This window comes from Theobroma cacao, chromosome 6 (assembly GCF_053813885.1).
Source record: "Theobroma cacao isolate CCN51 chromosome 6, ASM5381388v1, whole genome shotgun sequence".
Lineage (NCBI taxonomy): Eukaryota > Viridiplantae > Streptophyta > Magnoliopsida > Malvales > Malvaceae > Theobroma > Theobroma cacao.
Window position 1 is genome coordinate 7,945,624 of NC_142644.1, and position 25,118 is coordinate 7,970,741.

At 33.1% G+C, this 25,118-nt stretch overlaps 3 protein-coding genes across 9 annotated transcripts; 2 read left to right on the top strand and 1 right to left on the bottom strand.

Moving 5' to 3' along the window:
* Positions 1 to 11,232: 11,232 nt before the first annotated feature.
* Positions 11,233 to 12,601, top strand: LOC18595611 (uncharacterized). The gene is made up of 2 exons (XM_007023641.3): positions 11,233 to 11,732; positions 12,266 to 12,601. Exons 1-2 carry the CDS (start codon positions 11,443 to 11,445, stop codon positions 12,306 to 12,308), a joined length of 333 nt encoding a protein of 110 aa, XP_007023703.3. The 5' UTR covers positions 11,233 to 11,442; the 3' UTR covers positions 12,309 to 12,601.
* Positions 12,602 to 13,098: 497 nt separating this feature from the next.
* On the bottom strand, positions 13,099 to 21,163 carry MED8 (mediator subunit 8). Of its 2 annotated transcripts, none has more exons than XM_007023645.3 (12): positions 20,767 to 21,163; positions 20,533 to 20,657; positions 20,255 to 20,379; positions 19,981 to 20,164; positions 19,344 to 19,451; positions 19,188 to 19,252; positions 18,037 to 18,336; positions 17,663 to 17,716; positions 16,501 to 16,692; positions 14,553 to 14,606; positions 13,808 to 13,868; positions 13,099 to 13,597 (listed from the first exon to the last, which is right to left on the bottom strand). In XM_007023645.3, the coding sequence occupies exons 1-12, from the start codon at positions 20,973 to 20,975 to the stop codon at positions 13,398 to 13,400; spliced, it is 1,677 nt and encodes a 558-aa protein (XP_007023707.3). In that variant the 5' UTR covers positions 20,976 to 21,163; the 3' UTR covers positions 13,099 to 13,397. The 2 variants fall into 2 exon arrangements, with proteins under 2 accessions (XP_007023707.3, XP_007023706.3); XM_007023644.3 differs by having other exon boundaries at positions 16,501 to 16,704.
* A 1,881-nt stretch (positions 21,164 to 23,044) lies between these two features.
* On the top strand, positions 23,045 to 24,883 carry LOC18595613 (uncharacterized). Of its 6 annotated transcripts, none has more exons than XR_016027252.1 (4): positions 23,046 to 23,525; positions 23,843 to 23,934; positions 24,337 to 24,442; positions 24,553 to 24,883. XR_016027252.1 is itself a non-coding variant. In XM_088807795.1 (3 exons), exons 1-2 carry the CDS (start codon positions 23,147 to 23,149, stop codon positions 24,408 to 24,410), a joined length of 480 nt encoding a protein of 159 aa, XP_088663921.1. In that variant the 5' UTR covers positions 23,045 to 23,146; the 3' UTR covers positions 24,411 to 24,442; positions 24,553 to 24,883. The 6 variants fall into 6 exon arrangements, 4 of the variants coding, with proteins under 4 accessions (XP_088663921.1, XP_007023709.1, XP_088663922.1 ...); XR_016027251.1 differs by having other exon boundaries at positions 24,561 to 24,883; XM_088807795.1 differs by lacking the exon at positions 23,843 to 23,934 and having other exon boundaries at positions 23,045 to 23,525; positions 24,310 to 24,442.
* Positions 24,884 to 25,118: the final 235 nt, after the last annotated feature.

The window sequence follows — 25,118 nt, forward strand, 5'->3', positions numbered from 1 at the left end:
TAATTTAAGTTTTATGGGCTCTACACTTATTCTAAGTCCACATTAAGAGTCATTAGGCTAAAGTCGTTTAGTTTTAAAAAAATTAGGCTAAATTTCGAGTACAAATAGATAGCTCGATGAGAAGTTAGTTGTAAAAAGAACATCCTAAGAGAGATTCAAGAAGTTAGAAGTTGAGGTTGAAAATTGAATATCAAGGCTTCCAAAATTTGTTTATTATCTTTCTTAGCTTTTATTATTCTTGTTACTCTTGATAGCTAAACTTCATATGCTTTTATTTATTATTGCAATTATGAGTAGCTAAATTTCTTTTTGTAGGATTGCATTTGAACTCACATATAGTCTAAATTTTGAATCTCTTTCTTGCTTTAATTCAATGGTATTGGATTGTTTATTCCAATTTGTTCTTAATGCCTTTAATCGCTTGATCACCAATTAAATTGATTTAGAAACCTAAACATAACTTAGGAAAAGGAGTTTAGTGTAGACTAAAATTGGAATAGCATATAATCATATTTATTTACTTCGTTGAATGAATTGATTTGTATATAGGATAGGGATATACCTATTTGCCGTATATAGCTAGTATTAGAACTTGAATTTAATGAATCTATTTTAATTTCAATTCACATAAGACTATAGTGTTTTGATTAAAGTCGATATTTTTATAAGAGTTTCGAGAGAGCCTTATAAACAATTGAGGATTCTAGGCTAGTAACTCAATTCATTAGAATAAATTAAGAGAAAAAAAGTGAGATTTAGATGAAGTATGAAGGATATTGTAATCCTAGGCTTGTCTAATTTGATTTTTATTCAATTAAAATTTGTTTTAATTTTTTAATTATTGTTAATTAGTTTTTTTTTTAAGTAATTTTTAGTTTAATTAGTTCTCAACTTTTAATTGTTTGAATAAAATTAAATTGTGTTAATTTTAGTAATTAGTGAAATTTTAGATCAATTTTTTCTAGGATCGATACTCTGCTTACTATTATACTATCTATTCGATACATATACTTACGTAAGTAGAATTTAAAATAATATATCTTGAAGGAGATCAAGACGTTTAGCATTCACATTAATCCTCTTCATCATAGCATCAAGTCTTGCATCTGTACCCATGTTAGGCATAGCACTCGAAGATGGTTTGGTTGGAGCTATTTGAGGCATATCCTCATCATCATTATCATTAGCGGCCTCTCTTAGCGTGCCCTCTTGTGAACCCATATGCTTGTCTCAACATTCTCGCAATAACCCATCCTAGAAATGGTGGCTTGTTGTTCAATTTATTACCCACACAAGTATACGTATCGTAAAGATAATATAATGATGAGTAAAGAGTCGATCTCAAAGGGAATTGAATTCATTCTTACATTAATTACTAAAATTACATGCTAATTTTATCCAAACACTAAAAATTGAATTAAAAAGCAAAACTTAAAAGCTAAAACTACTCTAAATTTTCTCAGCAAAATTACTTTTCTAAACTTTATTGACTTTTAGACCTAAGATTATGATGTCCCTCAATATTTCATCTGATTATTGTCTCTCTCTCTTAACTTAGCTTAACGGATTAAGTTGCTAACTTAGAGTCCCAAATTATTTACAAGTCTCTGTCGAGTTTCTCATAAAAATATTTTTTCCAATTAATTTACTATATGTATATACAAATTAAATTAAAGAAAGACTCATTAAGTTCGTGCTCTAATTTTGGTTACGTATGGGTTATAGGTGTATGTCTACTCTATATGCAAATCAAACCACCTAATCAACTAAGTGTATTCGATCATACGCTATTCTATTCAAGGTCTACCTAAATCTCCTTCATCTAGGTTTAACCTAGGTTTCCAATTCAATGCAATTGGTGATCAGGCAATTAGAAGCATTAAGAACAAAATAAATAAACAACTTAAATCCATCAAACATAAGCAAAAGAAAGATAAATAAATTAGACTACGTGTTGAGTTCAATCATAATCTTAGATTAATAATTTAGTTCCCCATCAAGTCACACATTATTATCGAATTAAGTTTAAACATTCAAATCAACTAAGAAAAATACGAGAATAACAAAAGGATGATAGAACACAAGAATTTATAATCTTGATCTTCCAAATCTTCTTGACTCCTTCAAATTCTTCTCAGCTTCAATGACTTTGTGGCTTGATTCTCAGTTGTCAATCTGGTGTTTCGCTCTCTTTTTTAAAAGTACTTTGAAAGGTTGTTTTTGTAGTGCTTTGAAGTTAAGTCAAGTTGGGTGAAGAAAAAAGTCAATTCGAATAAGGATTTTCTCATTAGACTACGTGAGTCGTAGCCTCAACCCATTAATTAGTAGAAATCGTAATTGCTTTAAAACCACTATAGTGCTTCAACTTCGACATGATTTTTGACCATCTTCCAAGCCAAACTAGGTGAGGTGGTAAACATGAAAGTTGTATCTTTTTCTTTTAGATTTTCAATGGTCCATGAATCACCTTATTTATCTGTAGAGAGAGTTATGATCAAAATACCAAAACATATGCAATGGAGGTTTGCACCTTCAAATTATTCTTCCTTTATTAAATACTTACAAAAGCACAACTAAATCAATAACAACCTATCTTAATCACATTAACACCAAATTAAGTAAAAATTAACTAAAATTAGATTGACTCACCTAAATTAATTAACTTAAAATAATTTAACTAAAACCTACTAATTTCTATGCATTATGACAAGAATTAAGCTAAATTATTATCAAAATAAAGTCCAAATAACTCTATATCATAGAGTTATCATGGCTCTATGAAGATTCCTCATCTTGGGTTGTGATACTACATTATCCACGGATACATCAATATTAAAGTGTTGTAACGAGAGGGTGATGACTTGACCATACATAAGACTTGTTTTAGTTCCAACAACAATTTTCTTCATAGCCGCAAAGATGAAACTGGCAAGATCAATTAAAGTTTGTGCCTTGATATGATGTAAAAACAACAAGTCCTTTCCATTCACTAATGAATGCTTCCTAGGTACAAAGCCTCAAGGTCCAACTAAATACTGTTTACATTGATATCATGTGTAGAATTGTATCCATCATGGATAGCTTAATAACTGAGTCAGGAAGACTAACATTGTTTACATACAACTCTTGCTCTAAATCATATACAACTAAAGTATCACTAATGTTGGTCATTGCATTAGGGGTACAATGAAGCTCAAACATATCCTTAATCAGCTTAAGAGTTATCTTGAATAGTCTATCCATGATATAGGTGGTGAAAGCATTTTTTATAAGAGTGTATTGCATTGCTTTCATCCCTATAGGTTGTGCTTGCATTGCTGTAGAAAACTCTGACCATTTCTCGTACATTGGGTTATTAAAGCTCAAATAATTGTACTAACCCAAGACTCTAAAATTTTCAATATACAGGAAACCAATTCCTTCAAAAAATTTAATATTTATTGTCCGGGCCATGGTGGACAGTCTTGAAGGCAAAGGAGTTCTTGTAGCATTCATAAGCCTCGTTGGTGAGAAAGTTTAGTGCTTGTAACCAAGTTGTATTTGAAGAGCTTCCCTGATTTCTTTGAGCAATAAGCTTATAACATTTTGGTGGTAATCAACTACGAAGAATAATCAACTATGAAAAGCCAAACTTGAGTGTAAGACTTGAAAAGACGACTACAGCACTGTATAATTAAATTTCTAGGTTTTAAGTGATTTATAATTGAACCAAAATACCCTATTTATAGTGGAAAGATTTTGGGGGTTTTTAATGGGTTCAATGAATTTTGAAATCCTAAGCGAGATGAACTTTGAAAAGAGGATGAATATTAGAAAATTTTGATGAATTTGGATGAATGAAGAATTCAAGGTATTTAAGACACCAACAGTCATAGTCGACTATACATGGGCTATAGTCGCCTATGGTTTTCAAAATTGTAATTTTTCACTATTTAAAAACATGGCTTAGTCGACCCTCTAAATACATATAGTTGATTATGTCTCTTAAAAAAGCAAGTTTGGAATTTTAAATCACACTTAAACAAAGCTAGGCTTCTTGAGAAAGATTGAGAAATAAATGGGCCTTATTTGGTACACAATTATGCATGACTGAAGATCTATCCTTAAAATTTAAAGATTATTTGAAAAATTATGATGAAAAATTCGAAGGACTTAAGATAGGATGACTTAAGTGCATGGTGTACGCATGTACGATATGAACAAAATATAATGCATCATAACATAATAATTCATGTATACATACAAGAGTACTCACATAAGCAATCAACTAGATGATTAATAATTCATAGACTCATTCAATCAAGTAGATTAAGAACACATACACACATGTTCACACAAATATAGTTACATGAATGCATAGTTAAATGAACAACAAACTATACTAACCACAAATATCAAAAATATTTTAACTATAGTGAGGAGCATATAATGATTCTATGTTTCAATCATTCAAGCAACAATTAAGAGCATCATTGTGTACAAGATTAATATGGCGTTTGACGAATATTACCAATAATGTAGAACACCATTTGTTGAGATCTCACCAAGCTCATTGTTGAAGATTTCAAGTGCTCAATCATCATAAGACAATGTCAATGATCAAATCCCCCTTAATCATTCATTAAATTGCTTTCAGTAAGGAGAAGGAGTTAAGTAGTTAATCACATCAAAATATAATCTTATCTTTCCTTAGATGGATCAAGAGATAAATATGAGGATGGATAACGATCATATAATAGATGAGTATTAAAAAGAATCCTTAATATGTCAATCTCATACTCATATATTCTAGGAACTTAGTAAGGTATGAGTATTTAAATAAATATTCAATATATGCTTCAAATACTCATAATTTGAAGAGTGTGTACACATTTGTTCCAATGTATGTCCAAGATGTCATCAAGCATTAATTGTCAGTTTCATCATACATTGTCTAAACACTATCAATCAACCATTTTGCAATAAATTTTCTAATGATAATTCAAAAGATAATTTCTTTAACAAGAGTATATCATCATTAAGTACCTTTGGCAAGCAAATTTCTCAATTTCTTAAGCCATGTGTCAAATTAAATATGTAGGAATTGATAATCAATAATGCATATGCCATACCTCAATGCTTTTATTACAAATGAATGATTTAATTTGCCTCTCTCTCTTGTGTTATTGATTTAGATAATATATGCTCCTCTTACGAAAAGAAAACTCAAACATTTGTTTTTGGTACCCAAATTTTCTTGGGTCCTTTATGGTTAGTAACCTTGGTTCTCTTATGAATCTTATTAACTTCTACCACCTCACCTTGTGGAAGTTAGGTTCCGTTGGGAACTTATACATATTTACCTACTTTATCTCTTTGTATAACAATTCTATAAGATCAAGATAAGGAAAAATGTCCAAATTTGAGACATGAAGTGCAACTAGAAAACCATCATATTTTTCATTTTCTTTAACAAAGAAATTCTTAAGATGAGTTTCTGTTTGTGTAAAGTCATAGCTTAGCCCTTCCTTGTTAAAGAATGCTATTTGCAATACCAACTTGTCATTCAATTTTTGTTGGTTATTTTGAAACTTAAAGAGCGTGTCATGCAAAATATCATTTTTCTTTTTCAACAAATCAATTTCATTTTGTATGTCTTTCATATTGTTTTCTAGCTCAATCCTAGCCTTAATTAGGTTCTCATTCTCATCCTTAAGTTTTCTTATGATGCTTTTGTGTAGTAAAATTCTCTCTTCAAATTCAAAAATAAGATTATCATAAGCATCTTACAATTCATTAAATGTATAATCATTTTCTTTATGAGTGCATGGATCAAGATTATGAGGGATAGGATATATCTTATAATCATCGCGTGCCATGAACCAAAAATTAGCAATCTTATCATCATCTTTATCTTGTGAATCATTATTATCATTCCGCATTGACATCATTGCCCTTTTCTTGAAGTTTCTTGAAGTGCTCTTCTTGCTTGGGCATTCATACTAGGTGTATCCCAATCTTTGACAATCAACTCATATTAAGCGGTCTTTAAAATGTTCTTCCTTATGCACATTTCTCCTTGTAGGCTTCTTCCCTCTAAGATTTTTTTCTCATTAATCTATTGAGTTTCTACCAAACATGGCTGTGTCCTCTTCATTTTCACTCTCGCTCCTATTGTTTCTATGTTTTTCCTTCTCAACTATGGATTTTAGAGCTACTTATTTTTTCTCAATCATATCTTTGAGTTGTTCAAGGCTACAACGCTAAAATGCACCAATACCCCATAGTAAATCCAAAGAGCACAACACTGCAACACTGGTGAAGTGAGGCTGCGATGCTAACTTAAAAATGAGCACCATTCATTGGCCCGAGGCCACAGTGCAGCAGTGCCAAGGAAGGTAGCATCGTGGTGCTAGTTGTGTTTTTGTATTCTGCATGTTACATAATTTTCAAAATTAGGGCTTTTGAGGCTATTTAAAGGGCTTTTTTTAGAGGTTTTAAAGAGAAGATAAAGAATAGCTATTTTGGAGAAAAAGAGCCAAAAACAAAGCAAGAGAATTCAAGGGAGAATTAAGATCAACAAAGCTTCAAAATATAGTTTATCTTTCTTCTTTTGTTTTTCTGTTATTTTCTTTGACTTGGATTAATGGTTAATTTTCTTTGAATGATGTATTTAGTTAATATTATAAGCTAATTTACTTTTTCTAGGATTATGATTGAACTCAATATGTAATTTGAATTTTTAATCTCTCTTTCGCTTATTTTCAATGGAATATGAGTTGTTTATTCAAATTCTGTATTTAATGCTTTTAATTGCTTGATCACCAATTAAATTGATTCAGATATTAAATACAACTTGACGAAAGGAGTTTAGATTAGGCCATGAATGGAATAGAATGTGTTCAAATTCATTCAGTTGATTAGGTGATTTGATTTGCATATAAGATAAATATATAACTAAGTGTCGCATGTAGCCAAGATTAGAGCACAAACTTAATGAATCTTTCTTTAGTTGAATTTATATAGACATATAGTAAATTAATTGGGAGAGATATTTTTCTAAGAACCTCAACAGATACTTATAAATGAATTGGGACCTTAGGTTAACAATTTAATCCATTGAATTAAGTTTAAAGAGAGAAAGAAAATTCAAATGAAGTATTAAGGGACATTATAATCCTAAGCTTTTTATTAATTGAATTTTTCTAGTAAAGTTTTACCCATTAGCTTTTAAATTCAATTTAGTTATTATTTAGTTTTAGTTTTGCTTTTATTTAATCATTTTTATTTGGTTATTTGAATAAGATTGGGTTGTATTAATTTTAGTATTTAGCAAAAGCTGGTGCAATTTTCTGTGGGATTTGACATTCTACTTACTCTTATATTACTTGTTATGATACATACATTTATGTGATAAAATCGACAATTATAGGATATAAAGATGGGAGTGAAAGTACGAAGAAATTTTAGCTCATGAAGGCTTGGTTTATCTTATTTTCTTTCAAGACTTTGATCCTCAAGAGTTTGGCCTTTTTATTTCTTCTTCCTCACTTTGAAATGTTCCCAAATGGTCCTTTTTATAGATAAAGAAGTCTTGGAGCTGTTGGAGGTGATTAAAGTAAGAAATTAACCGTTTTTCTTTTGAATTTTGTGTCTAACTATCATCCATACTAGAAAGCTTGTATTTTTCTCATCAAAACTTGGAAGGTCAACTGGCATTCTTTTAAGGTTGACTATGGCACTATTCTAGGGTTGATTATAGGCTTTATGGGGTCGACTATCGTTGTGGTTTTTCCAATTTTTCTTGTCTATTCTTGCATAGTATTGACTTACCTTACTCTAAGATCAATTGGAGCTTTGTTTCTTAAGATTCCTTTACATTTTAGCATGTAACTTTGGCCATATCTTCCTTGTGATCAAATGTTGAGTGATGACTAAGTTTCTTGACTTGAAACAAGCTTGGTGTGGTGGACATTGATGATCTTTGAATGCTTTGAGATAAACTTCACCATTTAAGAACCTATATTGCAACTTCAACATCTCAAAAGTAAATGTTAAAGGCATCATAAATAAAACTCTTTTAAGAAAATTTAACACTCATACAATTAACTCATTCAAGCTTCTAGACATTTGTAGAACAAACGTGTGATGGTTCAATAGTTACAAGATTTCATACAACTAAAACAATCAAGCTCATAATCATGTAAAAACAAATATGTAAGAGCTAAATCATTTTAAAAATTTGTCAAAGATCATTCAAGTAATGTTCAAACAAATTTGATCATTTTGTCATAATCAAAACTATAATCATTTTAAAGCTAACAATTGTTTTACAATGTAATGTTGTACAAATAAAGAACAACTAGAACAAGTGTATAGAACAAATAAAATACTACTTCATGTAGAACAACTAAAACAAGTGAAACACTACTTCATGTAGAACAATTAGAATAAGTGGAGCATTACTTCACGCGGAACAACTAAGATAAGTGAAACAACCACTTCATATGGAAAACAATGTAAGCAACTCGGAATAAGTGGCAAGATTCATGAGTTACCTTCATCTTGTAATATTCCGAAAAGTTTGGCTTGGGGGTTTAGATATCATGGTAGTTAAGAGGTCTTCCTCTTATCCTATTCCTGAAATACAAGTGTTCTCCCTCTTACCTTGTTCTCATGTACCTATTTATGTACACCTTTTCTCTTGTACCTGTTCACGTACACCTTTTTTCTTTTAACTTGTTCTCATATAGCTTTTCATGTATACCTCTCCTCTATTACCTTCCACTTGAGAACAAATCTTATTACACCTAATTACTTCAACGGTCATATAATGAGTTTTAACCGTTAATCATTATATGCAATAAAATCACCATTTTAATATCCACATAATGGGTTATAGTAATGGTTACTCACATTAAAACTCGTCATAATAATGTCATTCATTACGCACATTAAAGCTTATTCTTGAGTAACCACCACTTCTGGCATTATATATAGAATCTTCACAATTCATTAGGGGACCTTCACTTTTCTAGAGCTTTTCTCTCTAGCCTCTTTCTCTAATTCTCTTTTATATTCTAATTCTTTACCTATTCTCTTCTTATTCTCTTCCATCTGCCACAACACTCAGTAACTTCATGAACTGCTCGGATCTTTCTTTCTGTTGCCTTTGCTACATCCTTTACTTGTTTGCAATGCTTCCTCTCCCTCTAACAAGAACCTGATAACTCTATTTCATAGAGCTATTTTGTCACATTTTGAGTATTAAATTGGCTAAGTTCTTGCGATTTAGTTTAAGAATTAGGTATTTTTATTTATTTGTCTTAGTTTAGTAAATCATGTTAGGTTGATTTAATTTAAGTTATTTTATTTTATTTTGATGATAATTTGCTTTTACTTTAGTTATTATTGAGTTAGTTTGTTGCTTTTGTCGGTGTGCAAATGAAAAGGGCTTCAATTGGTAAAGAAAAGTGCATAAAGGGTTCATGCTTCTCCTGCACATATTCTAGTATTTTTAGTATAACTCTCATTCTAGAAGTCTACTTGATGTAATTCTTAAGTCATTGGAAAGCTAAGAGATGAGGCTACAACTTTTATATTTACCACTTTACCCATTTTGGCCCAAATTAAGGAGAAAATAGCATCACAAGTTGATTAAGTGCAATAAAGTGTACTAGGAGATAGCAAGTGTAGCGTTGCAGCGCCAAAGAATTAAAGTTGTAACACCCAAAAACCAGAAAGTTGGGCACCACAGCACCAAAAAAGTGGGGATGCGGTGTCGACACAATATCTTGGACACTCTGAGTCTAGATTTGACTCAAATTAGGTCTTTTTGAAGCTTATTTAAAAGCACCTTTAAAGTAATTGAAAGACACATTTAAGCTTGGGTTTCTTTGAAGGAAAAAAGCTGTCAAGCACTTGAGAAAGCAAAGAAAAATTTGGAGGGTTGAAGATCAAAGACCTAACAATCTTTAGGTTGCTTTTCTTCTTTGTTTCTTCTTTATTTTTCTTGAATTGTTACTATGGTTAAATTTCTTTGGATATGTTTTTATTATTCATCATGAACTAATTTTTTTTATTTAGGATTGCAATTGAACTCAACCTATAGTTTGGATTTTTAATTTCTCTCTTACTTATGATCAATGGAATATGAGTTGTTTATTCCAATCTTAAGTTTAATGCTTTTGAGTGACTAGCCACCAATTAGATTGATTTGGGTATCTAAATGCTACTTGACAAAGAGAGTTTAGTGTAGGCCTTGGATAGAATAACATATATTCAAATTTATTTAGACTAACTGCCACCGAATGATTTGATTTATATATAGGATAGACCTATACCTATATGTCATATGTAGCCAAAATTAGAACATGAGCTTAATGAGTATTTCTTCAATTGAATTTTCACAATCATATAGTGAATTGGTTGGGGGAGATATTTTCATAAGAACCTTGACAAAAACTTATAAATAATTTGAGAACTTTAAGTTAGCAACTCAATCTATTTAGTAAGTCAAGAGAGAGAGACAAAATTTAGATGAAATGTTAAGGGATATTGTAATCCTAGGCTTGTTTTATTGATTGATTTTTCTAGTTGAGATTTGCCTTTTAGTTTTTAGATTCAGTTTAGTTATTATTTAGTTTTGGTGTTGCTTTCAATTAATCACTTAATTTGATTATTTGAATAAAATTAAGTTGTGTTAATTTTACTACTTAGCAAAAGTTTGTATAATTCTGTGTAGGATTTGACATTCTATTTACCATTATATTACTTATTAACGATACGTGCACTTACGTGATAAATTGACAACAAAACCTCTTTACACCACTGTAATCCCAACTCTAAAACTCTAAACAATAAAGAAACCATATACTTGATTGAATTTTTAGCAATTCGAATTGAGTTTTTATCAATTTAAGCTGAGTTATTGAATTCAAGCTAACTTTGCCATCTTATGTTGGTGGACTGCTAATTACATTGTAACATGCATGATTCTTTGCATATTCACATCATTTTTAGTTTAAACAATAGAGATTAAGAGTGTAAGTCTCTCATGTAAGCATTTGATTGTTTTGAATTGGAAGTCAACCTGTCCAGCCAGTTAACGAGCACAATTGTTACTGGATCGAGCCTTATTAACAGGGTGCCAATTAAAGTTGGATCGCAATTTTGATAAAAACTCAACATCAATGGGCGAGGGTGGCAGGCCTTTGGCAAATGAAACTTTAAAGGGTAGATTTGATAATGAGGGAAGATGGGGAGAGAAGTGTGCAGCTTCCAGGTTGAGCCGTGACCGTTAGGTTGGGTTCCCACTTCTCCTAGCACCTACAATTCAAATGACAACTCCCTGAAAATTTGCAAACTTCTTTTGACAAAGAGCTTCCCTTCTCCATGACCAAACACAAACTTCCATTCAACAGAGAAGGGAAAGAGGGGAGAGGGCACATCGTTTGATTTCTGATGGAAGAATTGAAGAATGGTCATGTATCTCCATCATCATCTCCCCCAACACCACCATCACCTCTCCCCATTAGTGTAGGACCTGGCAACCAAAAGTACTTCTTTTCGCCTTCTCCAACTCCTTCACCGCCCTTCTCACCGTCTCCTTCCAGCCATGCATCAGCTGAAAACCTCCCTCTTCTGCATGATCATAACCCGCCGGCAGCTCCAGCTCAGGTTACATCAACTTTTTCACTAGACCGGAAAGACCCCGATGAATTGGAAGACAAAAGTTCATGTCTCAAGGACTTGTAAGTTGTCATTTTTCCCTCAAATTTTTCACCGCCTACATCTCTAGGGAATACTACATTTAGCTTATACCTTAAGAGGAACTTGACTAATCTACCAGAGGCTACATTCCACAATGATAGTTACTATGAAGATGAATGCTCCAATTTACTAGTATTAAATTACCTTGTGATCCTGCTCGGACAATTGCAACGTTAGGTTTTTGCTCCATCCTGGATTCTGAAATCCAACACCCAACAACCGGTCAAACACACTGCCGAGCTAAAGTTTCAATGTAAAATAAGGTACCTTTAAATTTAGCCTGTGAATGACTGGTAGTTGTAGAAATGGGCATGCAAGATAACAATGATTATTACAAGACACTAATCTAACCAGCACATACTAAACTTATTGCTTTCCTGTTTTTATCTACTTTCCTATTAATTGTACATAACTATACATTTCTTCATCATAACAAAAAGAAAATACTTGTTCTTACAACTTTTGTTTTTAAAGGTAGCCTCTCTGGTTTCAACTCATATATCATGAAACACAGGTTGGAATGGTTGGTGCAGAAATGCTGTAGTTGCTGCTCCTGATCCTTCATTTGCTATCAATGGGCAAGTAAAGAAACTCTAAGTCAACTCCCACAAAGATGGCCGGGCCATGGAGATACCACAGAACTAAAATTCCACCCACACTTTGTTTGTTTGTTTTTTTTTTTTTTTTTTTGGTTTTTCTGTTTGTCTTTTTATTTTTCCAACCCTGCTGTAACAAGTACTGACTGACCCACCGGCCCATTCGCTTGACAGAAAATTCTTTAGCATCTGTAACTCCAAAAGAAACGAAACAATTGTAACATGATTCTTCAAGCATTCAGTTTTTCCCCTGATGCAATTCTTGTGAGATTCACTACCTCTGCCCCTATGTTCGTGTGGCCTTTTGAATCCAATGATTGGATGATACTGACTATTATTTGTTGAAATGCATACATAGAAATCAGCATAGAAATAGACAATACATAATGTTTAAAAAAAATTAATTATTTTAAAATTTTACATAAATATTTATTACTTTATTAGATTCATTTAAATTTTTTTTTTTTTATTTAATATCAAAAAAATTCTTATAACTAACAATTAATTACTTATAATTGATTAAAATATCAATTATTATTTCATATCATATGACATGTTAACCTATTATAATAAATAATAACATAACATACTAATTTGACATGATCACATGACTTCTTTCTCCTCACGACATCATAATTGACAAATGACATTGTGACTAATTATAATTAATCAACCGTTAATAAAAAAATTTATTAAACTCAAAATAAAAATATAATAATTTAATTAAGTATAGTAAAAAAATAAAAACTAATTTAAAGTGTTTAAAACAAAATAAAATTATATTAAATGAGAAACCGCAATAGGCAGGACATTTACAAGAACCAGCCATCCTGCAGGGCTTGGAGGTAAAGTTACTACGCGATAATTCGCAAGGGCAGACAAACAACAGTTCTCAGACAGGAACCAAATACATGCTTCCACCAGCAAAAGCATTTACCAATGGGAATCAATCTAATTTCCAAGCCAAATAAATATGGAAGATACACAATTTTCCTATACAGCAACCATGCGAAAACCTTAAACTATTACTGAACAAGGCTACAGTTTATATCACTGCTGACCCTGCTGTCTTTGCTGTGCAAAATTGGGATGACTTTGTGGGTTATTTTGAAGAGCTACCATATTAGACTGTAAATTCTGGGCAGTGGGCATATTACTAAATGCACCTTGTGAACCATGCTGTTGTTGTTGCTGTTGCTGCTGTGGTTGCATGGGCATCATGCCACCAGGACCGGATCCCATATTAAACACTGCAAGCAAAAGCCCAAACAGAATTTAAATCTCGACTCTGATAAACTCAATGCTCTACAGAGTTGCATTGCACAATATGCTTTCTCATTTCTCCCAAATTTTGGTTTTGCTGGTAGAGGAAGATATAGGAGGTCGAAAGAGGAAAGAGGCAACCAAACACAACACTATAAGAAAAAAAAATCAAAGAATGTCAGGACCATTATTCATACTTTGATCAGTTAAGATTTGAGATGCATGACTCCGCTGAGGATTGCCACCAGGTAGTCCAAACTGCATGATGGATTGAACAGAATGAATGAGCTATGTAATACTTATGAGGAAGGACAAGAATACAGATGCAGTAGATACAAACACAGATTACATAAACCGCTTTCAGGACACCAAAGGAACTATGTGTCTAAGATCTGCCAGATTTGCTACACAATACGCATATGGGCAATCCAAGCTACATTATGCCTCAAACAAGCTGTAGCAATCTCTGGCAGCATATCAAAATCCCCAAAACCAACAAATTTTGATTGAAACAAAGCTACGAGTAAAACCAGTGACTCAGTTCATGCACAAGTGAAAAAGTCAAAAGTTTTTTTATTTTTTACACCAAATATCTAAGAAAATTGTAACCACCTCTACCAGCCCATCTATATCCCAAGACCAAGGAATTAGGAAATTTCTAAAAGAATTTTTAAAAAACAAACAAACAGAATTTTGTATACATCACCCACTCAGCCTATGAAAAAGAGAAAATTTCTATTTTTTTTATATTTACACAAAGTGAACCTTGAAAATAAAGCAAATGGCAACAGGACTGTATAAAGAACGCAAAAGCTTAAAAGATTCAATTTTTTAAATATGACATTTCTTATAGACAAGATAAATTTCACAGCATGCATGACTTGTAAAAAAAGGGACGGCTGGGTAAAAAACAGAAAATCAGCAATAACATTGGCAGCTAACCTGCATCCTTGGTAGAAGGGACTGTGATGGCATAGTAGCTGACATGTTTGGGATCTAAACCAAGACATTAAAAAAAGGTCAACCATGAAAGAAATAACTTCAATATAAAGAAAAGGAGGTACATCAACATTAAGAACAATACCAATATAAATAACATAAAAGTAAACTGCATTATGGTTGAAAAAAGCAAATATAAATGTACCTCACAAGTTAAAAATATATACAAAAAATGTGGAAAACATTGCAGATGATGAATAATAGTTTCAGTAACCATTTAGAACAGAAACAACGGAAGGAAAAACAGTCAACACATGTTTCATGCACTTGTACAAGAAACAAAAATAGTAGCATTGAAGATAACAGCTTAACAACTATTACCATGTAATGAAGCATTCGAAAATTACAACTCAAATCAGAAGTAAAAGAGATGCATAGCACCAACCAAAATGAAAAACTTATGCAGTTTTGCTGAGAAAATTTTTGTAAGTTAAACCATTTTTTCCATTAATCATAATACACGTTCAGAGAAACATTGAACAAGAATTAGGATAAAGTGCCCAATATATTATAGCACCTCTATTGAAACAAGTACATGCAGAAGGGTTTATAATTGCATGGTTGAGAACTGCTGAAGCTGACATTCAAAGCTGTGAACATATAGACCACTAAAAAGTTAAGCATCTGTACAGCTCAAACAAGTAAATTTCAACCACAATCTGTGATCATTTAGTAATGTTCCATTTTCATCCTAGACCTAATAATCTCATGTTTATCATCCGCAACCTTTTCAAACTGCTCCTAATCCATTCTTCGGTCAGTCAACAGCTAGAATCTTGAGTGAATTTGACATGTCAACACCACGTGTATGTCCATGTGGCTATATCCACCAACATAATGACTAATGTGCACGTCCACATGCATAATTTTTGTAGTTTACCTTACTCTCCAGTAACATATTCTTTCTTATTTGATAACTTCGAATAATATATTTGATAACTTTTTCACCATACCTTTAAGGAGCATTAAATAGACCAACATAACTGGTTGAGCTGGTAGCCTCCTTTAATTTTAAGTTTTCTGCTTGTGTCAATATTCCCTTTGTCCAAATAATGCATGGGTACTACTACCCATAAAAGTATATAGGATATCATAGAAAACTTCAATTTTAAGTTGGACCAAAAGAAAATCAGAATAGCTGGTATCCTATTTTAGGCTACCTAAATTTAGCGTGGCTAAAAGCATTTTGAAAACCAAATGACCATAGTAACCAACCCACAGTGCCGCTTTTCAAAAAAAAAAAACAACCCACAGTGCCACACCCACATCCCTTCATCACCATTACTTATGAGCCAAAAAAAAGACCTTTTGCTTATTTCAAAAGAGAAAAACCCTTTGTTTTATCTGAGAGAATAGTTTCTATTTTGTTCCCTCCCTCATAATCAACAACCTCTCTTCAATCAACGCTCTTAAAAACCTTTTCAATCCCAGCAAACGACGAGTTCAGCCACCAGGAGGAAACTAGGAACTATCAAAAGAACAATCTTAAAGAACTTCCACAGCAAATTCAAAGATGAATAAATATATAATTAAAGAAGTAATACAAGAAAATTTATATTGATGAATAAGAGAAATCATAACATAATGAACAAATTATTTCTATACACATCTAACAAGGATGCAAAATGAAAATCAATAGAGTTACACCTGAGTTTCTGCTGGAAACTCACAAAAGTGAAAAGGTAAGACAGATTTCCTAAGTTGAGAAGCATGAAGCATGATGATCTTCAATCTAGTATTTCTTTCATTAAGAATACAGAAAGCTAATTCATATAAAATGACTCATGCCATGATTTTTTTTTTTTTTGAAGAAACAAATTATAGACAATGTTCAGTGTAATAAATACAAGAACACAGATAATAAAACAAATTGAAGAATTATAAATCTAACCATCTGAGTACTTGGTGTCCCCTGAGCAGCATTGTACAGTGCACTATTTGCTGGACTGGAGAATTGGCTTAAATGACGACCCAACTGATTTCCTTGATTAAGTTGACTTTGACCTATGCCATGCTGAACATGTCCAGGAGGAAGCTGCCTACCCTGATATTGCTGGTGGGCCAAGGGCTGAGAAAATTGCATCTGACCATGCAACTGGTGGAATGAGATATCAGTTTCAGTAAAACCAATAGATGAAGATATATCTGAGAAGGCTAGAATACACGCGCTTTCTCAGAAAAAAGTGTCCCAAGTTAGGTCCAAAACAAGAAGAGAGAGAACACTCACTTCAACCCCCTGGCTGTAAAAAAGGAGGGCTCACTTCCCAGACCTGCACTAGGTCACCACCAAACACACCACACCCCCCCTTCCCCCTCCCTGCATGACACCCACCCTCTCCCCTTCTTTCAGATAAAATAAATTGAAAAGCACTATGAGACTGAGACGAAGTTCAATACATTCAAAGAACTTCAATAATCAAACAGGGGGGAAAACAAATCTTCAATCATTTTCACAATAAAAATGTGAGTGATGCTTTCACTTTCATATATAAATATTCATGTGTAAAGCATGGCTGAGATTTACAGAATAACTTCCATTGTAATTTACTATCGTAGTTATTTCAGGAGGCAGTTAAAAATCCCATAAAGATTTCTTTGTTCCATAAAAGTAATTAATAACTATCATTTCACAGGTACACAATCCACACCCATTATTTAAAAGCGATAAATAGCTAACAGTCATTTACTTTTGTGGTCGTTTAAAAATTTTCTTGTTAGCTCCACTATATAAAACTCAAACCACAACCAAACCCACCCATTTCTGACTAAAGCTTCTGTTTTATAAAAAGCTATCCAAGTACAGGCAAGAGGCTCCAAAGATATGACTTAAAAACAAACCCATTTCCTAAACTCTAAATATTAAAATTTACAAGGTTATGGACAATAATGATATTCCAAAGCACAGAAAAGAATGTAGAGGTATTTCCTCATCTCAAAGACCAAAAGCTGGAACACAGTTTTTCATGACTGATATATATGAAGCATGCGTTTGTAATTTATAAGAAAGATTCCATATTAAAAAGAATGAAAAAAAGAAGTTAATAGAAAGTTACCGACTGAAACTTCTGCTGAGTCTGACCCTGCAGGTCATGAAGCGGCAGCTGATTCTGTACAATAGATACGATTGTCCATTACTATAATACAACTAAGTGGCTGAGAAGCATGTGGTGCACTTATACATTTCAACAATACAAACATCAAAATTCCAAACAAATTTTTTAAGAATAGTAAGGTTCAGCAATTTTGACAGTCCTTTACCTCATTAAAGTTTTAAAAATCCTACCAAGTCAACCAAGAGTTATAGTTACTCTGTAAAGTCACAGCACGCACTCACATGCATATACACATATAGATGTTGATATATAATGAGTTACTAATTATGGCTTCACAAAAATATTAAAAGAACCAAAAATCAGTAAAACCATACCTGTCCCAGTCCTTGCATTGTAGATTGCCTGAACTGTTGTTGGGCAAGGAGTTGATGCTGAGGCAATTGCATCATTTTTTGCCTTTGCTGCTGCTGCTGCTGCTGCTGCTGCTGTTGTTGTTGTTGCTGCTGCTGTTGCTGGGTTTGTTGCTGAGGAGATGGTGTGTTCATCATATTTGTTCCAGACCTAGGTGAGTTGGCATATGGAAGTGGAGAATTTGTGGTGTTATCAAAGGAGGTAGCACTAGTAGCAGCAGAAGGAGAAGCAGCAGATCTTCCAATAAGTTGTGCTCCAGAAGCCTGACATAAGAATAATAAAGATATTGCAATACAATGAACTTTGAACTTGAGAAACAAGAGATATAACCAGAAATTATACAAATTAGTCGTCATGGGATGTATGAAAAATAGTTACAAGAACAGGACATTTGCAAAACTGGTGTAATCACAGCTTGCCTATCATCCAAGTGAAGTAGTAGTCAATAAGATAACTGCTTTTAGTGCTATAAGTGAAACAACTGGCAAAACACTGTTAAAGCAAACATTAGAAGATATTAGCAGCTTCCTATATTAAAATTTAGTTAGATGCCTCCACTTAGAAAACCCTTAATTCAGACATATGGAAATTGACTAAAACAAAATAAATCTGTCAGTTTATCCCATGAGATGACATAAAATAAAGGAGAAAGAAGCATCTACTAAGTACAAGAATTCCAAAATAAGAACTTGAGACAGGCATTGCAGTCTGGATGCCCAAATGTGGCCCTCTTGCAGTAGGACAATGTCCACATATCGTTGCTATAATGGTAAGTTTTATACATGAATGAGAACCTTATTTTACCTGATTTTAGCACCACTAGACTTCAAAAACACCATTTAAAGAGACTGATGAGGAAAAAATAAGATGCCCTCAATCAGCCAAAGTGACAAAGAACAGACCAGAATGTGTTTACAAAAAGTCTGCAATTGAGCTCATACAGACTCAGAAATGGGTGTTGCTCATTAAGAATCAGATATAGGGATGAGTTGACAATTGGAAGAACTCAAATAGACTCAAATAGCCTGTTCACTTTACGGTTTAACAAAAACATACAGATTTACACACACGTAGATCTAGGAAAGGACTGGTTCGGTTAAGTCAATGATCTAACCTGTACCAAAGACCCTTGACTACCGATGTTGCTTGACGTAAGGGGAGTGTTCTTCATATACATGCCTGTAAGAGAGTTTGAATATGCTCCTTAACAGCATTAGAAACAATCTAATATTGACTTAGAACAAAACGCTCATGGTTGTAGAAAAATTACCAGATGGATCAGAAAAAGAATGCACTCCATCAGCTGCAGGCATAATGTCAGCCAGATGCAGTGGAAGCGAAGGTGTAATCTGCCTTTGATCTGCAGGTAAATGTAGACCTGCATACATATACCAATGAATAATTGGCTGATAAGGACGCTAAGGTCAAAGTACTAGGCCTTGGAAACATAAATATTCCAGCCATTTAAAATTCCATTGAACTTCAATTAATTGTAGAAATCAATGCTGAGAACATTCATCTAACATACCATTAAACTTCAATTACTTCACTACTGTATAAACTAGCCTGATCTCAATTATCTATGACCAAAGGGCAATCCAATAAGATGCTAAAAGGACAAAAATAAGAGCTTGTATAAAATTTAGGCCTGTTTTCAATGAGACAAAGAATGATTAAACCCAACAACCACAGCACAGGGGCCAGCATAGCATAACTTAACATTCCCATGATTATGATCAGCTGAATCAGATTTTTGGTCACAGGAAAACAATGAAGGCCATAGATTGGCCCATCAAACTATCAGTTGGACACCTTTAACATAGTTAGAAGTTGGAACAACAAAAAGACATCTTGTTACATTTGATTAGTTTAAATATAGCACTAAATAAACTGCTAAAGATTATCACCTTCACCGAAATTCACAGCAGCACGGAGTAAGTTCTCTTGTTCCTGAATTTTTGCAGCCTGACCCTTGTCAAGAGTTGGAAGAATAGCTGGCCCTTGACGAGAGCCAAAACAATACGCTTTACGGGTATCAGCCAATACTTTCTCAGCACTTTCACAGGCAGCTCCAATCATATCAATTCTAGTCTGTAAAAGTAGAAAATCACATGCCTGAAAATCACTGGATTCATTGGGAAAAACAAAATTAACTAGACAGTCTATATTACTCTAGCTCACCTTTAACTTTTCAATTTGTGAAGGTATTGGCAGATTTTGCATTCCTTGAAGCAACTGCTCTCGCTTCAAATTATCCTCCGTTTCCATCTCAGGCAGTAGCTTCGAGGATAACATAACCGGTAATACTGCAGCCAAAGAACCGGGCTTACTTAGTACCACTTGGTATGAACAAGAAAGAAGATGAGCTACCATTGCAAATTCAAATTAACTCACTCAACATAAATGGATAAAATAAAAAGCTAATAAGATTCAAGTGTAAAGGAAATGAATAAACGTACTGGAGGCATTCTCAGCATTAACATTTTTGGGATGAACAACAAAAGCCTTGGAAACCTTTTTGATTTCATCCACAATGTTGAATAGCTCAAGATTCACCATTGAATATTGCCCCAAAATATCCAGCCTGGTTTACAAGCAAACGAAAAGAGAAAAAACCCTAAATATAAGTATGAAAATCAGAAGATTAAACGTTAGAAATGAATGGAACAAGAAGAGAGAGAGAGAGGGAGGACCATTTGGGGGTGGTGTTGGTGCGAGAATAAGCGTCGAAGTCTTCGAGGATGCGAGAGATGGCTTTGAAAAGGGAGATTGCTCTGGTCTTGAGAGATTCCAAATTGAGCTGTTGCTGCACCGCCTGGTTCAGCCTCTCCGCCCCTGCTACTACCTGATTCTTCTGCTGTGCCTGTTGCTGCTGTGATGGATCCTGAATCATTCCCTCCATGTCGTTGCTGCTCTTTCTGCCTAGTTCACGAATCACCGATTACCATACAAACACAGAGACGCAGGTCTTTCCCTTTTGCTCTTCTGCTTAGCAGTACTAAAATCTATTGAAGAAATGTTAAGTCGGGGTAATCCGGAACAACACCCGACACGGCTAATGCTCTAAAAGAATAGTACGGACATCTACCTTAGTCGTTCCTGTTTAGATAGAAAAACGCTATTAGACATTAAATATATTAAAATTAAATATAAATATAACGTGAATAATATTTATATTTTAAATTTACAATATATATTTTATATATTTAATAATTATATAACATAACACGATATGAAAACATTTGTTAATCATGTTAATATAAAATATAACATAATTAATAACACTTTTAAAATAATTAAATAAAAATATTTATAATTAAATATAATTTTATTATTTAAATTTAAAATCAATAATTATAAAAAATAATTATAATAAAATAAAATAATAATAACATCAAATATAATAAAATAAAAATTCAAAATTAAGATTTGAGCATGGCATAATTACATTATTATTTTTAAAAATTTATTAAAATAATTATTTAAAATTATTTAAGTAAGATTAAAATAGTTTTTGATTATTAAACTTTAATAAATTGATAAATATGTCATGTATACACGTTTAAATACGATAACATGATTAAACACAAAAAACACGATTAATTAAACATATTTTAAACGTGTCAAACACGAAACTCGTTAAGATTAAACCTAAATCTGTTTAATTTCGTGTCGTATTAACGTGTTATATCTAAAATTATTAAGACTACAACCATCTATATTACTATATTAAAAGGAAGGTCCAAAAGAGCTCATATGGTAGGCCACGATTTTGCTTCCAATGTCTGCCACGTCGATTGGGTTGACTGGATTTTGTTCAAGATTTTTGACTGTGGATTGAAGTGAATTTGGAGAAAGTTTTAGGTTTGAAACAAAAATATGAAGAGGCTGTCAATCTAAAAAGAAATATGAAAGGTTCATCAAGAGTCAAGCACTAAAAGGAAATATGAAGAGTTTAGCAAACAGAAAATATGAAAGGTTTTTAGAGAGATTTTATCAGTTTCATTCTATCTATTCAGCATCATTGATGGTTCAATTAGTTTTAAAAAGAATAGTTTCATCCCTCCCTCCATCAATCCTGCAGTGATTGCTAAGATGCTTTGGATATCCTTTCGAAACTATCTTTGCGAGGAGTGCTAGTGTTCATAATTACAGAATAACAAGACCTTCCTGACGCAAAGCGAGGGTAAAAATGATAGTAATACTATAAGGAAGATAGAGAAGTGAGGTTCTATAATATCAATAAAATCTTGAAATCAGTTCATTTAAATCATAGTAAATAATTAAATATATAAGATGAAAATATAAAAGTCATTTGGTATTTTTTTAAAAAAAATGAGAGGTTAGATATTTTTTAATTAATTTTATTTTTTAAAATTTTCATCCATGCAATTGAAAACAAGAATTACTTAGTAGTTACTAGTATAGTTACATAACTTTTTTTCTTATTTTTCCCTTACTTCTTTATTTTTTTCACTCAGAGATCAGCGTTATTTTCGAAATATTTTAACCCGTATCCTATTGTTTAATAAGATATCCAAAATCAATAAAAATTTTAATTAAATATTTGAATTACTATTTGAACCCGTATATAATATTTTAGAATAGAAATGTAAATAGGGAAGGTACCTATTATTTTTAAAATATTCAATCTTAAAACCGTTTAATTATGAAAGTATCTAAACCCTATTAAAAAGTATTGTGCAAAATCAAATTTTATTAGGAAAGCACTATTCGTTAATTATTTGAATCCATTAAATACCTGATTATATAAGATAATTTTTTTCATATTTAGATACCTATTTAATAACCGGAAGTCATAAGTAATTTACTAGCAATTAGTAAATGCAAAAAAAAAAAAAAAAAAAACAATTGTTTAAATAGCGGTTCTGTAATTAGGCTCAGAGTAAAGCCCAAGCCCAAGCTCTGTCTACCTATCGTTTCTGGGGGCATTGTCTATAAATCGAGCAAGGAAATTCCTATCCCCTGAGTCCTTCCCAATTGCCACTATCCATCAACCGAGTTCCCCCACTATCTCCACTCTCTCCTCTCGCTTCCCCTTCTTCCCTTTTCATGGCTCGTTCCCTTTCCCAAACCGTAATCAAGCTCAGCCTCGTCACCAAACCGCGTCCTTCTTCTCGTCTCCTTCCCCTCCGAACCCTCTCCAATCAACCCAACCACTCCGACCCCTCCGATCCTTCCTCCGACACTTCCTCCTCCGATCCGCTTCTGCAGAAACTCGAAGACGCCATCCACCGGATCATCGTACGCCGTTCAGCACCCGATTGGCTCCCTTTCATCCCCGGGTCCTCTTACTGGGTACCGCCATCCACGGCCCAATCCTACGGCCTGGCCCAGCTCGTTGAAAAATTGGCTAATCCATTGACCCCGGAGGAGTCCATGTCAACCACCACCGTCCGAGGTTGGCCGTCTTCCGAGTATTTCATCAAAGGTAAATTTCAATTACGAATTGCTTACTAATTTTGGTTCATTTCTCTCTTTCAATTTTGTGTTGGATTCGGTCTTTTTAAGGGCAAAAAATAACCCTCTGATTAAAATTGAAATTCAATGACCCGACCCGATGCTTTTTCTTATGACTACTATAATAACGTTTAATCATTTAAGTAGGCTCCCGCTTGGTTGTTGCTTTTAAGGTTTACCAATTCAATCTTGGCATGTATACTTATTTAGATTTGGTCTTTTTGACTGGATAAATTCTTTATTAATGGGCATTGGGCATCTCTTAATGGGATTTCGTCGTTGTTTTAGGCCTAGTATGGCTTTGCGATTGCCATTGAAAATCAGTGATTGATATGAAAAGTTGCGTTTGAGAGGAATCTCACCGCTAATCAGAGCAGTAGGTAAGAACCTACTTTTGTGATTGAGAGAAAATACTCTGTAGTCGTAATTTTTAACAGTAAATTTTACCTTATTAGCGTTGTTTGCAATCAAATGCAACGCAGAACGAGGCCACAAGGAGTAACTACTGACCCTTTTACTTATCAATGTGCCACTCTGTTTTGTGCTTACCTATTTTCCGAACAAGTTAGCAGATGATAGGGTTTCACAAGAAAGTTTGAGCCTTTGAGATGTTTATTTTGTTGATGTTCGTTCTTGTTACGTTTCCCAGCAGTCATATAGCTGCTGTGCCTGTGGCTAGATTTGTCTTCAATGAGATTATATGGGGCACCTGCATAAGATCCCTTTCTAATTTCCTAAATTTTTATGAGTGGCAGAATATAATGTTCTCTACGACATTTCAGGTGGAACCCCACATTCAGTGGAGTTAAACACATCTTCAAATACTGCATCTAAATCTGAGGATGAGGAAGGATGATTCCATGCCTATTGCAAATAGTAGCATCTGGGGTGAGTTATAATTTACCTCTCTCATGAATATTTTGTATGTCTATTAGATGAGAGGAATTTTTGACTGGTTTTATAAAGTTATTTATTGATTATCAATTATGGGTAATGAGATTTGCAGGCTCATCTAGAATTGTGAAGTTGCGGAGGCGAGGAGTGAGGAGTGAGGAGTGAGAAGTAGTTTCGTTGACAAGGAGGACTTTCAGTTAGGTTGGAGGAGCTGTACAGATGCAATATGGCTGGTGGAGAAGCAATAAATTCTTTTTAAACTTTCACAGCTGAAAACGATTCTGTATTTTATGTACTTTAAAGAGGTATGAATTCTTGGTTAGAGTATAAGTTAGATATGTAACATTCTATGTGAAGCCTCAAGTATGATGTAACTCATCTGGATTAGCTCAATATTCAGCTTTTCTTTAGTGTAAATACACAAATCTTTGTGAATACGGGTTGTATCATTCTTCTCTTAGTTTGACATCACTTGCAACGTTATGATGCAATATGCATCATAGTAATCCAAGTTTCTCCCAAAGTATGATGCATAAGAGGAAGCAGGAATAGTATTATTGTTTCTGTTCTCAACAATGGTCTAAAGTCTATAGGAGTGAGATTATTTCTTTCTTTTCTTATTTTTAAAGACTAATAAAAGTTATCGGTGTCTATGCCTTGTGTTATTGTG

Coding starts and splice junctions, on each gene's coding strand:
- LOC18595611 (XM_007023641.3), top strand. CDS start 11,443: ATGGAAGAATTGAAGAATGGTCATGTATCTCCATCATCATCTCCCCCA. Junction 11,733..12,265: donor AGTTCATGTCTCAAGGACTT/GTAAGTTGTCAT, acceptor CATGAAACACAG/GTTGGAATGGTTGGTGCAGA.
- MED8 (XM_007023644.3), bottom strand. CDS start 20,975: ATGGAGGGAATGATTCAGGATCCATCACAGCAGCAACAGGCACAGCAG. Junction 20,658..20,766: donor ACCAACACCACCCCCAAATG/GTCCTCCCTCTC, acceptor CTTGTAAACCAG/GCTGGATATTTTGGGGCAAT. Junction 13,598..13,807: donor TCAAATCTTAACTGATCAAA/GTATGAATAATG, acceptor TTTTGCTTGCAG/TGTTTAATATGGGATCCGGT.
- LOC18595613 (XM_088807795.1), top strand. CDS start 23,147: ATGGCTCGTTCCCTTTCCCAAACCGTAATCAAGCTCAGCCTCGTCACC. Junction 23,526..24,309: donor TTCCGAGTATTTCATCAAAG/GTAAATTTCAAT, acceptor TATGAGTGGCAG/AATATAATGTTCTCTACGAC.